Genomic DNA, 14,544 nt, shown 5'->3' with positions numbered 1-14,544 from the left:
TACTGTGATGTCTGTCTTGCTAAAATGTCCTTTATAGCTTATTACTGTGATGTCTGTCTCAGTAAAATGTCCTCTATAGCTTATTACTGTGATGTCTGTCACAATAAAATGTCCTCTATAGCTTATTACTGTTAGTTCTGTCTCAGTAAAATGATCTATATAGCTTATTACTGTTTGGTCTGTCTCAGTAAAATGTCCTCTATAGCTTATTACTGTTTGGTCGGTCTCAGTAAAATGTCCTCTATAGCTTATTACTGTTTGGTCTGTCTCAGTAAAGTGTCCTCTATAGCTTATTACTGTGAGGTCAGTCTCAGTAAAATGTCCTCTATAGCTTATTACTGTTTGGTCGGTCTCAGTAAAATGTCCTCTATAGCTTATTACTGTTAGGTCAGTCTCAGTAAAATGTTCACTATAGATTAAAACAGTTAGTTCTGTCTCAGTAAAATGTCCACTATATAGCTTATTACTGTAAGGCCAGTCTCAGTAAAATGTCCTCTATAGCTTATTACTGTGAGGTCAGTCTCAGTAAAGTGTCCTCTATAGATTATTACTGTAAGGTCAGTCTCAGTAAAATGTTCTCTATAGCTTATAACAGTTAGTTCTGTCTCAGTAAATTGTTCTTTATAGCTTATAACAGTTAGTTCTGTCTCAGTAAAATGTCCTCTATAGCTTATTACTGTTAGGTCAGTCTCAGTAAAATGTTCTCTATAGCTTATAACAGTTAGTTCTGTCTCAGTAAATTGTTCTTTATAGCTTATAACAGTTAGTTCTGTCTCAGTAAAATGTCCTCTATAGCTTATTACTGTTATTTCTGTCTCAGTAAAATGTCCTCTATAGCTTATTACTGTTAGGTCTGTCTCAGTAAAATGTCCTCTATAGATTATTACTGTAAGGCCAGTCTCAGTACAATGTCCTCTATAGCTTATTACTGTTAGGTCAGTCTCAGTAAAGTGTCCTCTATAGATTATTACTGTAAGGCCAGTCTCAGTACAATGTCCTCTATAGCTTATTACTGTTAGGTGTGTCTCAGTAAAATGTCCTCTATAGCTTATTACTGTTAGTCCTGTCTCAGTAAAGTGTCATCTATAGCTTATTACTGTAAGGCCTGTCTCAGTAAAATGTCCTCTATAGCTTATTATTGTTAGGTCTGTCTCAGTAAAATGTCCTCTATAGCTTATTACTGTTAGGTTTGTCTCAGTTAAATGTCATCTATAGCTTATTACTATATGGCCTGTCTCAGTAAAATGTCCTCTATAGCTTATTATTGTTAGGTCTGTCTCAGTAAAATGTCCTCTATAGCTTATTACTGTTAGGTTTGTCTCAGTTAAATGTCCTCTATAGCTTATTACTGTTAGGTGTGTCTCAGTAAAATGTCCTCTATAACTTATTACTGTTAGGTGTGTCTCAGTTTAATGTCCTCTATAGCTTATTACTGTGATGTCTGTCTTGGTAAAATGTCCTCTATAGCTTATTACTGTGATGTCTGTCTCAATAAAATGTCCTCTATAGCTTATTACTGTGATGTCTGTCTCAATAAAATGTCCTCTATAGCTTATTACTGTGTGTCTGTCTCATAAAATGTCCCTATAGCTTATTACTTCTGTTATAGCTTATTACTGTTGTCTGTCTCAGTAAAATGTCCTCTATAGCTTATTACTGTTTGGTCTGTCTCAGTAAAATGTCCTCTATAGCTTATTACTGTTTGGTCTGTCTCAGTAAAATGTCCTCTATAGCTTATTACTGTTTGGTCGGTCTCAGTAAAATGTCCTCTATAGTTTACTGTTTGGTCTGACTCAGTAAAATGTCCTCTATAGCTTATTACTGTTTGGTCTGTCTCAGTAAAATGTCCTCTATAGCTTATTACTGTGATGTCAGTCTCAGTAAAATGTCCTCTATAGCTTATTACTGTGAGGTCAGTCTCAGTAAAATGTCCTCTATAGCTTATTACTGTTTGGTCAGTCTCAGTAAAATGTCCTCTATAGCTTATTACTGTTAGGTCAGTCTCAGTAAAATGTCCTCTATAGCTTATTACTGTTAGGTCAGTCTCAGTAAAATGTTCACTATAGATTATAACAGTTAGTTCTGTCTCAGTAAAATGTCCACTATAGCTTATTACTGTAAGGCCAGTCTCAGTAAAATGTCCTCTATAGCTTATTACTGTGAGGTCAGTCTCAGTAAAGTGTCCTCTATAGCTTATTACTGTGAGGTCTGTCTTAGTAAAGTGTCATCTATAGCTTATCACTGTAAGGCCAGTCTCAGTAAAATGTCCTCTATAGATTATTACTGTAAGGTCAGTCTCAGTAAAATGTTCTCTATAGCTTATAACAGTTAGTTCTGTCTCAGTAAATTGTTCTTTATAGCTTATAACAGTTATTTCTGTCTCAGGAAAATGTTCACTATAGATTATAACAGTTAGTTCTGTCTCAGTAAAATGTCCTGTATAGTTAACTGTTTGGTCTGTCTCAGTAAAATGTCCTCTATAGTTCACTGTTTGGTCTGACTCAGTAAAGTGTCCTCTATAGCTTATTACTGTGATGTCAGTCTCAGTAAAATGTCCTCTATAGCTTATTACTGTTATTTCTGTCTCAGTAAAATGTCCTCTATAGCTTATTACTGTTTGGTCTGACTCAGTAAAATGTCCTCTATAGCCTATTACTGTGAGGTCTGTCTTAGTAAAGTGTCCTCTATAGCTTTTTACTGTAGGGCCTGTCTCAGTAAAATGTCCTCTATACCTTATTACTGTGAGGTCAGTATCAGTAAAATGTCCTCTATAGCTTATTACTGTTATGTCAGTCTCATTCAAATGTCCTCTATAGCTTATCACTTTAAGCATGTACAAACTCTAGATCTTATGCGAATTAGCATCAGAGATGAGTTCGGGTTTTTTTTTGCTTCGTGTGAGATTGATCAACTACATGTATACCATGCACTTTGAAGGGTTATCCTATAACTAAAGCTAATAGAAATGTTTCTTCATATCATAACAGAATATGAGAAAATTGCTTTGCTAGGCCTCACACTTTATATGGATGACTTGGTAATTGGTTTATCAAGACATGGATGGTCAACAAAATAAAAAAAAAAATAAAAAAAAATATAGCTTGCACAATGAAAAACACCCGTTATTTTATACACTATGCCACCACCTGGAGTGTTAATATTTAACGCCAATATTTTGGACAGAAGTCAGTACATGGTACCGTCAGACAGACTTGAGTTCCAACCTTTGATCGTACATACACTAGTAGGATGCTTTATCAGCAAAGACGTCTAGTCTATCCCCGCTCTGCATTGAACATTTACAGAATCCAACATTGTATTCGACACAAACCAGTTAAATGAATTATTTAAAATGACACTTTGAGAGTTCGATATACTATAATATATTGAAATCCGTTCTAACTAAGGAGAGAACAATAGAGTTAGTAAACGAATACCGTTTTAGTGTTTGCCGCATTAAAGATTTCAACACGCTAACACTATATTATGTTATAATCACAACACATTGTCCCTCGTACTGCTTTTAAATATACTTCGCGATATAGACACCTACGGTTGGTTTGTACGTAAATTTAGCTATCCTTGTTAAACAGGTTGTTTTCTTAGTTTATGTATAATACAGAACTCCTTAATCAATTTTCTATGTAAATGAAATGATACAAAGTATCGAAAAATTTCTCAACTTGAGTTTTCAGTTGTTTTACTCAAACAATCAAAATAGCATATTTAAGATCATTCAACTTCATGATTTAATTTTACAAAATTATAGAGTGATACAAAAAAGTGAAGAACAGAAAATAAAAAAAAGTAATATCCCGTCTTTTCATATTACATAGTTAGTTCCCTTGCGGGTAGGTATCGATTCTTACATGTACGTCATTATTTTGTGACCATAATTCACGTCCATTTCTCCAAAAAGTATGACAATATGCTCGCAATCTCATGACGTCACAATCAATACCTACTCTCAAGGGGAGAAAACTAATATGCATATACAGAATAGAACCATCAGGTACTGTACAGTTGTTAAGTTCTGCTGGGAGATTTTCTGTTTTACTCTTATTCGTGGTTATTTTCGTGCATTGTCAATTTTCTAAAAGCAAGACGCTAACTAGTTTGATTTTCTTGTCAATCTTTCCATTGTTAGGTACATTTGTATTCGCAGGTATTTAAATTGTAGAAATCAACCTGAACGTTAGTATAGCAACATTAAATCGCAGCTAATGAAATTAATAGAAAATCGTGTGTACAATAAATAAGGGTAGCACGTATATGAAACAGCTCTCTATAAGTTAGGTAAAACGCATTCTAGACTTGGGCGAGCTTTGACGGACAACTTTGTCGAAATGTACAAACGAAATTGAAATCAAAACATAATGCTCTGAATACTGGATAGGCTAACGTCAGTACAGTGGGATCATCATTCAAGTTTTGTACGTACACCTAACGTAATCAACTTTCCCCCGATACTATACTTTAAGATTTCATCGTAGGAACAAATTGCTTTTAAATAATTGATTCAGTTTCAGGCAAAACGCTCACATGAAAACACCCTGTAGAGAATAAAGTCATCTTTTAAAATGTACTTCTTTATCCTCGACTTTCAAAAGTGAGATGAACCCGTTCACTTCACCAGGTTATGTAGTTTAGTAGTTATCGTAATTGCTTCGAGCTGAATTTTGAGTTTTGCATGTAACCTGCAGACTCTTTAATTTTTCACCCAGTGCACCTACTGTTCCTAATTTTATATTAATGAACAGCATAGCTCATCATCCCGGCCACAACTCTATTCCAACTATTTAAGTTGTGAAAAGTGAAAAGTATTGATTTATCAAATGATTATGGAAGTCGATTTAAGATATTTAAAGGTGTTTTTTTTTTTTTTTTGTAATTCTAGCATTTATTCCTAATTAGTATTGAAATTTAGGTTAAAATTCAGTACATTGATTTGAAGATAGAACAACGTGTCCAAGGAATATCACTAGATTAGTTGTTGTCAGTATTGGTAGAAACAGTTAGACGTAAATACTAATACGGATCTGTTTCAAAATTAAACTAGAAAATAACCAGGCCATATAACACTGGTGAAATCTCAAATAATATGTCACTGGTGACGTCACTGGTAAACAAGACAATTGTATCCGTAGCTATTTTCTGTTATTTAATACGAAGTTTGTTTGATACTTACGTTCCCCGTGAGCTAAGAATGGATTGCACTTGCTCCCTTTTGGTGCTATAAAATCTAGACCGTCTCCCTTCACACATTCTATTTCTAATTTTGATTTTCGCCAATCTGTTTCGCAAATATCCTGGATATCAAGAATGTGAAAAATGTTAAATATCTCATGAATTAATCCCTTCTTTATAATCGTGTTTATAATCTAGATGCAGTGTTCCTTGTATATACGGCGATCCATTATAAAGGGTGCTTGTTAATATTGATATTTTAAAAGAAACCTTTTTGAAGGAAAACATGTATAAAACATTTAACGCTTTTCAATAAATTATTTTAATCAACTTCAAACTATTAAAATGATAATTTTGCGTAAAACTTGAAAAAATATTTAGATACAATATAATTAAAATGTAACTAACCACTTGGAATAGAACGGATTGGTATGACTCTGATATCTTGATTCCAAACCAAATTGCCAGCTAAATCTTACCTGATTGGTCAGTCGACTTATTGTCCTAAATGTAAAGCCTCCACTGATTGGACAGTCTGTTCCCTGTGGTTTCCATGTTGCTACAATACAAATTCACATATGAAAATGAAATTGTATTCTTTATTACGGTTTTGTCATAGATAATCCATCCATGTAATACATATCAAATATATAGTGGTTACACAATGAGTGGTTGTTGAATATTGAATTTATTCCACACGAGTGAGTTATTTTTTAAAAGTTAACGAAATACACGAGCTTTAGCGAGTGTCATTTGTAACTTTTGAAAAGTAACTTACGAGTGTGGAATAAATTCAATATTCAACAACCACGAGTAGTGTGACCTGTTTCTACCACAATCATATTCGTTTTAAGCCGATAGAAATACGGCAGGGATAAGGTAACGTGTATTTACCGGAATGTGCAATTAAGGTGTAGTAATACTTTCATATGCAAAAAGACACTAATTAATATTCAAAAGTCATCGTTTGATAAAGAATCCATCGATATCAAATTCTTGTTATTGGGAACAACTTTAAGGTTAAATAATACTCATTCAACGTCTTATTGAGTTCAAATCTTCAAAGTTGCTTCAAGAAAATAAAACTCAATGTCGGAATACATGAATACATGCAAAAGCATTCGCACGACACGGTATCGTCTATTTCCCGCCAGATAATCATCCGGCCATTACTTTCAAGATCAAGTTTGTTTCATACACGTTAAATCTACGAAACCCATCAGTAAAATTCTTGTCCGTCAAGATGTATTATATAATTACTAGTACTGAAGGTCAATTTAACATTTATGAAAACGTCACGTATTTTGACACAACGACATAGCTTTCCTACAGCAGTTATGGACGTCAAGCGGCGATCACAACATAGAATGACGTCATTTGATTATTGATGACGACGTTGACAATGATGACGTGACACTGAGAAATAAGTAGTTCGGTCAAAGTTCACCGTGTCAGTCATTCAGAATATTATATAATGCGTACAAAGTTTATACCACACAGGTATAAACAAATTGTTAATCAACAGCTGCAGTGTTTATTCTATGTCCTGTGAGTTGAATAGCACCACCTATTGTTGTAGAAATTAAGATATTAATCTTTGCATGCTAGACAGTCTTTATTTTCCTCTTTTTAATGCGTTTGCGCATTTGAATGAAGAATTCAAATAAAACCGATTTTGCATAAACATTGTACATATATATACAATAGTCTAACGTTACAGGGGTTATCTACAAATATGTATTTTTTTTGGTGATTTGTAGAACCAATTCAGTTGTTTTGCAATATAAATTCGGAGTAAGTCATTTAAATAATTACTATTCTTTTAATACTTCAATTCCTTACCTATCCACGGCCATTTGTCGAGTATCATTCTCTGCTGGTTGCACAAATCCGGTATATTTTTGTCTCGCATGGGGCCTGAAACAACATAAAAAAGCAATATAATACTCTTTTACAGTTTGTAAATGTTTCCACATGGAAGAAAAGATACCAGTAAACCCAGTCGATCTGACTATAACACGAAATCATTTCCAAAATGTCACTATTAACGCCAATTCCACGACGCCAGGAGATTTACGAAACATGTCAAATTTTCTTTTTCTTTACCTAATTATATTACAGTATAGACCTAAATGGCTAAATGTCATTAAATCACGTTGTTAAAAACAGAATCATGCGGGATGGATGTATTATCGCCACTCTTTAGGATTTGTTTTTAGAAATTTCTATACAGATATGGTAGAATGTGACAAAAAGATGGGTTGGTATACAAGTGTTAAATCGTCACACCTCCTCTGGATCACACTCATGTCAGGACAAATGACAAATCGAGTTAGTTTTAATCAGAATTGTGTTTTAAAATTTGAAAAAAAAACTGTGGATATGATATATAAACGCCTCTTTCATCATATCGAAGATATACATTGTGATCTGCAGTCGACATGGTATCCGAATTTCAGCGTAAAGAAATACCAGATTTGAAATTTGATTTGCAAGCAGAGACGCTCATTCCTGCGGAACACACTAAATATCAAATTTCTAATATTAATGTATTTCATGTTTTTTAATATGTGTGTTTTTTCAAATTAAGTCATGGTGATGATAAGTTTTTTTTTAAATGACACGATTCATATTACTAGTTTGTTATAATGTAAACATACGTCCTTGATTTTGTCATTCTAAATCGTAATACATCTAACAATATTTCATCTGTCCAAATGAATGGATACGTCCACGCCTACTCTAAAAATACTAGTCCAAATACCAGAGTGAAGTATTTGATGCTGTGTAACACGGTTGTATCTATGTGGCTGAATCGGTCTGCTCTTCTATCCCTTTGAATTCCCAGTCTGATCCTCTCGACGACCTGACAAAAGGGATAAACCTGCCGCCAAAACGTTACGATATCTTGCGTTATGTGGTTTATATACTGTATATATACACAGCATCATTGTACCTAAAAGCTTGGAAAGGAAGGAAGTAGTTTTCTAGGAAAATACGAGTATTACACATAAGTTTATGTAGTGATCTTTATTACCGTCAGTTTGGGCTAAAACAAGCCGATTTGTAGTAAAAATATCTGAATCCGTGCTTCGATTATTTTTTGTGATTGTTTTTTCATCATGTCGGTAATAGGTTAGATAGATAATGTAATAAAACGCCGCGGCGTGAGAACGCTTATCTCTGTACTTTTTTCTGATCTAGTGTTAGGGCACTATGTATTAATATCTACTGATATCCCACACACTAGAGCTTGGATTTCCTAGCCTTGTTTAAAAGCACACAAGTCAGGAATAGAGATTATTCACAATTTATGCTATATAACTGTTTATTCTTTTACCATGAAACAATTACTAGAATATTTGACGCAAATGTAGTCTTCATATTTATTTTACATATCGGGATTCCCATGGCGGGCATGAAAATCAGAATCCCCCAAAGGTTTGCTTGTAGAGACGGATGCCTGCTCCATATCGTAACCGAATCTATTAGAGATCGGAGAGGCGCTTGACTTGAAGTCGTAAGGCCTGATCTATTACTTTTCCACTCTACACTACAATCCCAAACATGTAAATTAAGCCTGTCAACACAATGTTATGTATAGCATGGCAAGTTATCACAACTGTCGACTCAACCTAGAAAGCTAAGACATATACATGTATTCAGTTTCACTATATTGGCTTTCTTGGCAACGTGTGCTGTGTAGTCATTCAGTCAGATTCAGACTCGAGATACACGTACAGGGGTTCGTATTTATATACATGCACATATGGAACACACTTACGTTCTTTTGTTTGTCCCAGTGAAAAGCGTAGTATAATAAAGGATTTATTGGGTGGTTATGAATGGAAGAAAGAAAAGAGAGAAAATAAAGGAAGGAAGGAAGGAACTGTTGAGTGAATCAAAGACACGTTGTTATTGATATACTACCCAGTCACTAAGCGATGGTATGGTAATTCAGTTTTAAAGACAGCTCATAATTAATTTGTAATTATACCCAAAATAAGCTTTGATAGATGATAAGTCATATAAAATGACTTGTAAACAAAACAAAAATTACAATTAAGGAACGCAAAAATACATTTACCTCAGATCACTTACGGGATAATGGCAAACGTTTCCTTGTTATTCGGCATAACGAATATACGTAAATTTTACATTGTTATTAGAACCTTATTTGTCTGTAAACAATTCCTTGTGTGACGAACAATAAATCAGGTGTTTAACTGCTTCTCATTGTTTCAAGGCTTGGTCACAAAGTATACATTTCAGGAAACAAGAGTATTTAACCAACCTAATTTGCACTTTATTTGGTATGCATTTAACTACGCTTTGCAACATGACAAACTGCCATGCTACAAAGCGTTTGAAGTTTTTCATTTTGGTATTCCATTATGTGATTTCATATTCTTGCGTTGGTAATCAGTATAAGCATTTAATTGCCATTTCATAAGATGTTATAGGATCATGTGTCAATCCGCAAAAGTGTTCAAAATGAGAGATTATCATATTATTGTCGCTTACTACTACAATAAAGGAACATGTGGATTATAAGCTACTCTAAACTGAAGTATTCCACCACGATGAATTACAAAATTAGCGCTGATAATGAAAGTTTTCAAAAAAAAAAAAAAAGAATAATATTTATTTTAGTTTCCGTCATCAGTTGTTACTTCTTCAAATTGAAACTACCATTTATTATGCTCTAAATATACATTGTGTATCGCCCCTCATGATCATTGCGTGACTGTTGATATGGATCCAGGCTTCATTGCGACGTAATAGTGTATCTCTATCAGTTATGACATTTCATCAAAGCTTGTCTGGATATCAAACATTAAGGAGACTCTGTTCAGAATTTTGATGAATGTTGACTTATGATGCAAATACGTTGTATACTGTTCGGTCAATTATAACCATAATTTCCTAGATATAATTACTTAAATTCATGTAAATGTGTGTTTTGTATATGACAAATGGTCCATTTTATGATGATCCAGTTGCTTACATTCAACAGGTATATGCATTATCGCGCATTATATACTAGTGTGTATGACCTTATATGGCATTTACTCATAGTGTATTCCCTTACATTAGTTGAATCTGAAGTATAAAAATGGCGATCGGTTCTTAAAGGGGCTATTTGATGCAGATTCAATGCAGTCATTGCTCTCAGTTATAACCGAAATGGTAGATGTTTATATATTAAATCACCAGGGACGTTAACAACTAAGCTGTATGACAAACATAATCATTAACCTTTTGGTTTTTGTTATTTGATAGTAACATTCATGTGCCCACAATCTACGAATTACATATCCCTACTGAGAAGATATTCTAAGGGGTTATCCCAACACCATGAACATGTGCGAAATGTCGACATCTGATAAAAGACGCAGGAAGATAAAATACGGTTCCCGTTATCGTTATATAATTACACAAATGTACCTGACTATTTGTTTTATTTCGTGTATAATTTAACATGGATTTGACCTTGGTTATTATTGTGTTCATCGTTAATAAGCACATAATTCCAATTCTTCAAAAACACTTAATGCCTATTATATGGATTTCTGAATGATTATCTTTAAACACGTTATGTCATAGTTGATTCAATGTGCTAATGTCAGCATATTTCAAAGTATATGTTCGAACTTGTCATCTTAAAGTATGATGGCTTCCTTAAAACACGAAATGTTTATTTTCTTAATCAAAATTTCGCTTGAAATTGAAATATTTCTGCACGTCTTTCACAAAGGGAAATTAACTGCTGCCATTTTTAAAAACATTTCGGATATTACCTTTTCATTCTCCTATCCAGGAAATTAAAGACAAAAAATCCCAAATAACATTGCAATAGTTGAAGAATTTCCTTCAATACATGTGTTTTTTATTAAATATGTTTTATCCATAATAATCGTTAAGCATTGACAACGCCTGGGAGATTAGGCAAACTATATGCAACCATTTGTCTTAAAGCCGCATCTTTCAGGGTCCGTAAAACAAACAATGACAAGATATGGTGTAATTGCCCTAAAAAGTTATGAACTTTCCCCAAATTACAAGTCTAGAAAGTTAAGAGGTCTAAAGATTTCATTTTAGACTTATGCGCGGTCCGACAGAAAGTCAAAAGTTAACGCCTCCAAAGCTTAGAAATGCTACTTTGCGCATGTCCGGAAATAAAAGTTGTTTACCGCAATGGAGCGAGCTTTGCAGTGAAAGCTCGCCGGCTTAGCATCAACTGCTGATTCGAAGTGAATAAGGAAGTTATTTAAACTAAGAAATGTTATGAATTGCTGAGAATATTATATGGAAACGAATTCGAGCTATGACAACAACTATGATTTGTGAATGATCTACCAAAACCACATAAACTGACTTCTCTTCGTCTCTATAAGGTGGATGGGGCCCCAAAGGGGTAACAGTTATATTATATAAGTGTTTGATTGGTCGCTTTTTGGAATTGGTACCATAGTAAAATAGAGATTAGAAATCAGGAAAAGTGTTGATAAATTGGGAAACATATACAGAGGCGTAGGAAGCGAGGGGGGGGGGGGGGGGGGCAACTGCCCCCCGTTCCCCAGGACGGGGGGGGGGGGGGGGGCAAACATGTCTTTTTTTGCCCCCCCATTTTTGCCGACTGAAATTTTCTAAAAAAGCTTATTTGAAAGAAAAAAGGGTCCTCCTGCACATTTTTCGTACTTCATTCTAGAAAATTTTCCGCTGCGCGGCGCATTTCCTAAAAGGTTCAAGCACATAATGTCAAACCTTAAATTGTAAAAATTCAATACACACAAACTAGACTAAAAATGTCCATCAAGGGATTCTATGTACTATTTAAAAAAAAATGTCTCTTTACCATGTTCAGAACGCTTTATAATCATTAAACTTTATCGTAAAACTCATCTCAGCCATTCTAAATCGTAATTTTTTTCCCGGGGGAGACCGCCCAGACCCCCCTAACACCAAATTCTCGCGCCTTTGGGAGCTTGCAAATTCATCAAAATGCATCGTAAAACTCATCTAAGCCATTCTAAATTGTAATTTTTTCCCGGGGGAGACCCCCGGACCCCCCAAACACCAAATTTCTCGCGCTTTCGGGCGATCGCAAAATCATCAAAATACATAAAACTCATCCCGGGGGTCACCCTCAGACCCCTAATAAAACACCAAAATCTTGCGCCTTCGACGCTCACACCCTAATTTGGCCAATTTGCGTATTCGTTAATTTCCTTTTAGCGACCCCACTGTCTATAAATGTGTACAAGGATTAAATTTAGCGATATATGAAAAATGTACATAAAGCATATATTATATGGATGGGAGTTGAATTAATCTCCTCCTGTAGGCGTTGCCCGGGGGTGGGGGGGGGGGGTAGGGGGGTGGGGGTGGGGGGTTACAAAATATTGAGGACCTTTGCCCCCCCCATGACGTTTCATCTTCCTACGCCACTGATATAACAGATTTAATCATGGATTACAACAGAAGCAATAATAGAGTCGTATTATACGCGTTTCCTTAAAAGATGATCGCATACATGTAGCTACTGTTACAGGCTTACAGCGCCAGGAGTGTGATATCTTTTCCGATATCTATTTGTGTATTTATGTATATCGTGATATATATCCTTTTACTGTATGCTATAGATATTACTGTATTAAAGAAGCCACTTTCAAACTTACTTCATTAGTGCTCGTGTGTGTAAGATTGTATTTATTTATACTTACAGTCACTTAGTCATGTACTCGTTACCCTATCTGCTGGTCTTAGTTATATAAAATTCACACCAATACATCATAAGTGGGTTAAGTAAAGAATAGTAATTGACTTTTTAAAATATGTATTATATATTATGTCCAATACATTTAGGCTACATAAATTCTGGCACTAATTAGTACCATTATTCTTCACATGAAAATGCCTAGACCCCTGTAATTCAAGAAATGACTAACTTAGTATCTAGTGAGGTTTGATTTTGATAAACGTGTTCAAAAAATGTGTAATTGTTATAAATTTGTGTTTGACAGAAAGCAATGGGAACTAGTTTGTTTTACATGTAGGCTAACACTAAAAGATTATGTACATGCATGTATACAGTATTTATCTATGTACATGACTGACATTTACTCCATATTTTCTTTATAGAATGTATGGGACCTTCAACCAGATGACAGAAGTGCAAGATGTGATGGCAGCTCGCCCAAAAATAAAAGGGAAAAACAACTACATGTATCTCTGAGATCAAAACTGACAGTAAAAAATAAAGCCTGTCTGTAATGTACCCATTATGAACCAGAAAAAAAATATTGTCAGGAAGGAAGGACAGAACAAACCTAGCATAATTCTTTACTATTATCACCAGGATATTTTCAAATTATTTATTTCTTCACACAAATGAAAAAAGGAATAATAATGATTATTGCATGTTTACATACCTAGTATGTATAACTTTTGAATAATTTATATGGGACAAGGATGTAATTCCAATTTATGAAAAATAAACCAATTAAAATAATATATGTCATTTATCTGAGTTGTTTAATTATGTTGTGTTCATTTTAGAAATGTTCAAATACAGAAAATAAATAGCAAACAAGACTGGAGCTAGATCATAGGTTATTTGGGTCAAAAGTCAGTGTCAAATCACAAGATTTTGGCTCTATAGATATACATATATCCCTATGTGTAATAAAAAAAAATCTTGTGTAATACACAGATTGCACACATATATAAGGATATCCATATATCTGTAGAGACAATAGCCTGTGATGCATGTTTGTTAAATTGCATTATTCATTATTGACTACTTTAAGTTGCAAAGTTTTGATTGAATTAGAAAGGAATAGACTGACAATAACTTCTAATTAGTCCAGGTCAATCAAGGTCTACATGTACAAGCTCTTAGCAACTTCACTTAGTGTTTGGAGCAAGATCACACTAAAGGAATTAGGATTGCTGGAATATAAAAAAAATAAACTAACAAAATACAACTAATAAAGTTAGATTTTCCACTAGGTTAGACTATATACATATACTAAAAAATGAATTTTACTGCAATTACTCTGATGACATGAGAATCACATGCTATGGTCAGCTTATTTACTACTGGATGCTATTTTGAACTCCAGTCATTTTTTATTGACTTCAAATTCAATCAATGCACAATATGTGTACATGTACACTATACAATGTATATGAATGTGCTATTTGTGCATGAATATGATTGTATAAGAAACACCTAGGTCTTTCATTATACATGTTTCTGATTCATTTGATTCAGAGGCAAATTCACGGCTGGACATCATATTATATGGTAGCTATATGGTTCATTGGCAACCTATCATGTACATGTACATG

General features: G+C 34.1%; 1 protein-coding gene across 1 annotated transcript in view; it reads right to left on the bottom strand.

Annotated features, from left to right (window-relative positions):
- The window catches only part of LOC138327069 (uncharacterized), a 47,906-nt gene that overhangs the window by 17,353 nt on the left and 16,009 nt on the right, over nucleotides 1-14,544 (bottom strand). Inside the window, exons 4-6 of the mRNA XM_069273054.1 lie at nucleotides 7,030-7,104; nucleotides 5,667-5,746; nucleotides 5,189-5,309 (exon numbers count right to left, since the gene is read on the bottom strand). Coding sequence (XP_069129155.1) covers nucleotides 5,189-5,309; nucleotides 5,667-5,746; nucleotides 7,030-7,104 — 276 coding nt within the window. The remainder of the gene's footprint in view (nucleotides 1-5,188; nucleotides 5,310-5,666; nucleotides 5,747-7,029; nucleotides 7,105-14,544) is intronic.

The sequence above is a fragment of the Argopecten irradians genome, chromosome 7 (assembly GCF_041381155.1).
Source record: "Argopecten irradians isolate NY chromosome 7, Ai_NY, whole genome shotgun sequence".
NCBI lineage: Eukaryota > Metazoa > Mollusca > Bivalvia > Pectinida > Pectinidae > Argopecten > Argopecten irradians.
This window is presented reverse-complemented; position numbering and strand designations above follow the sequence as displayed.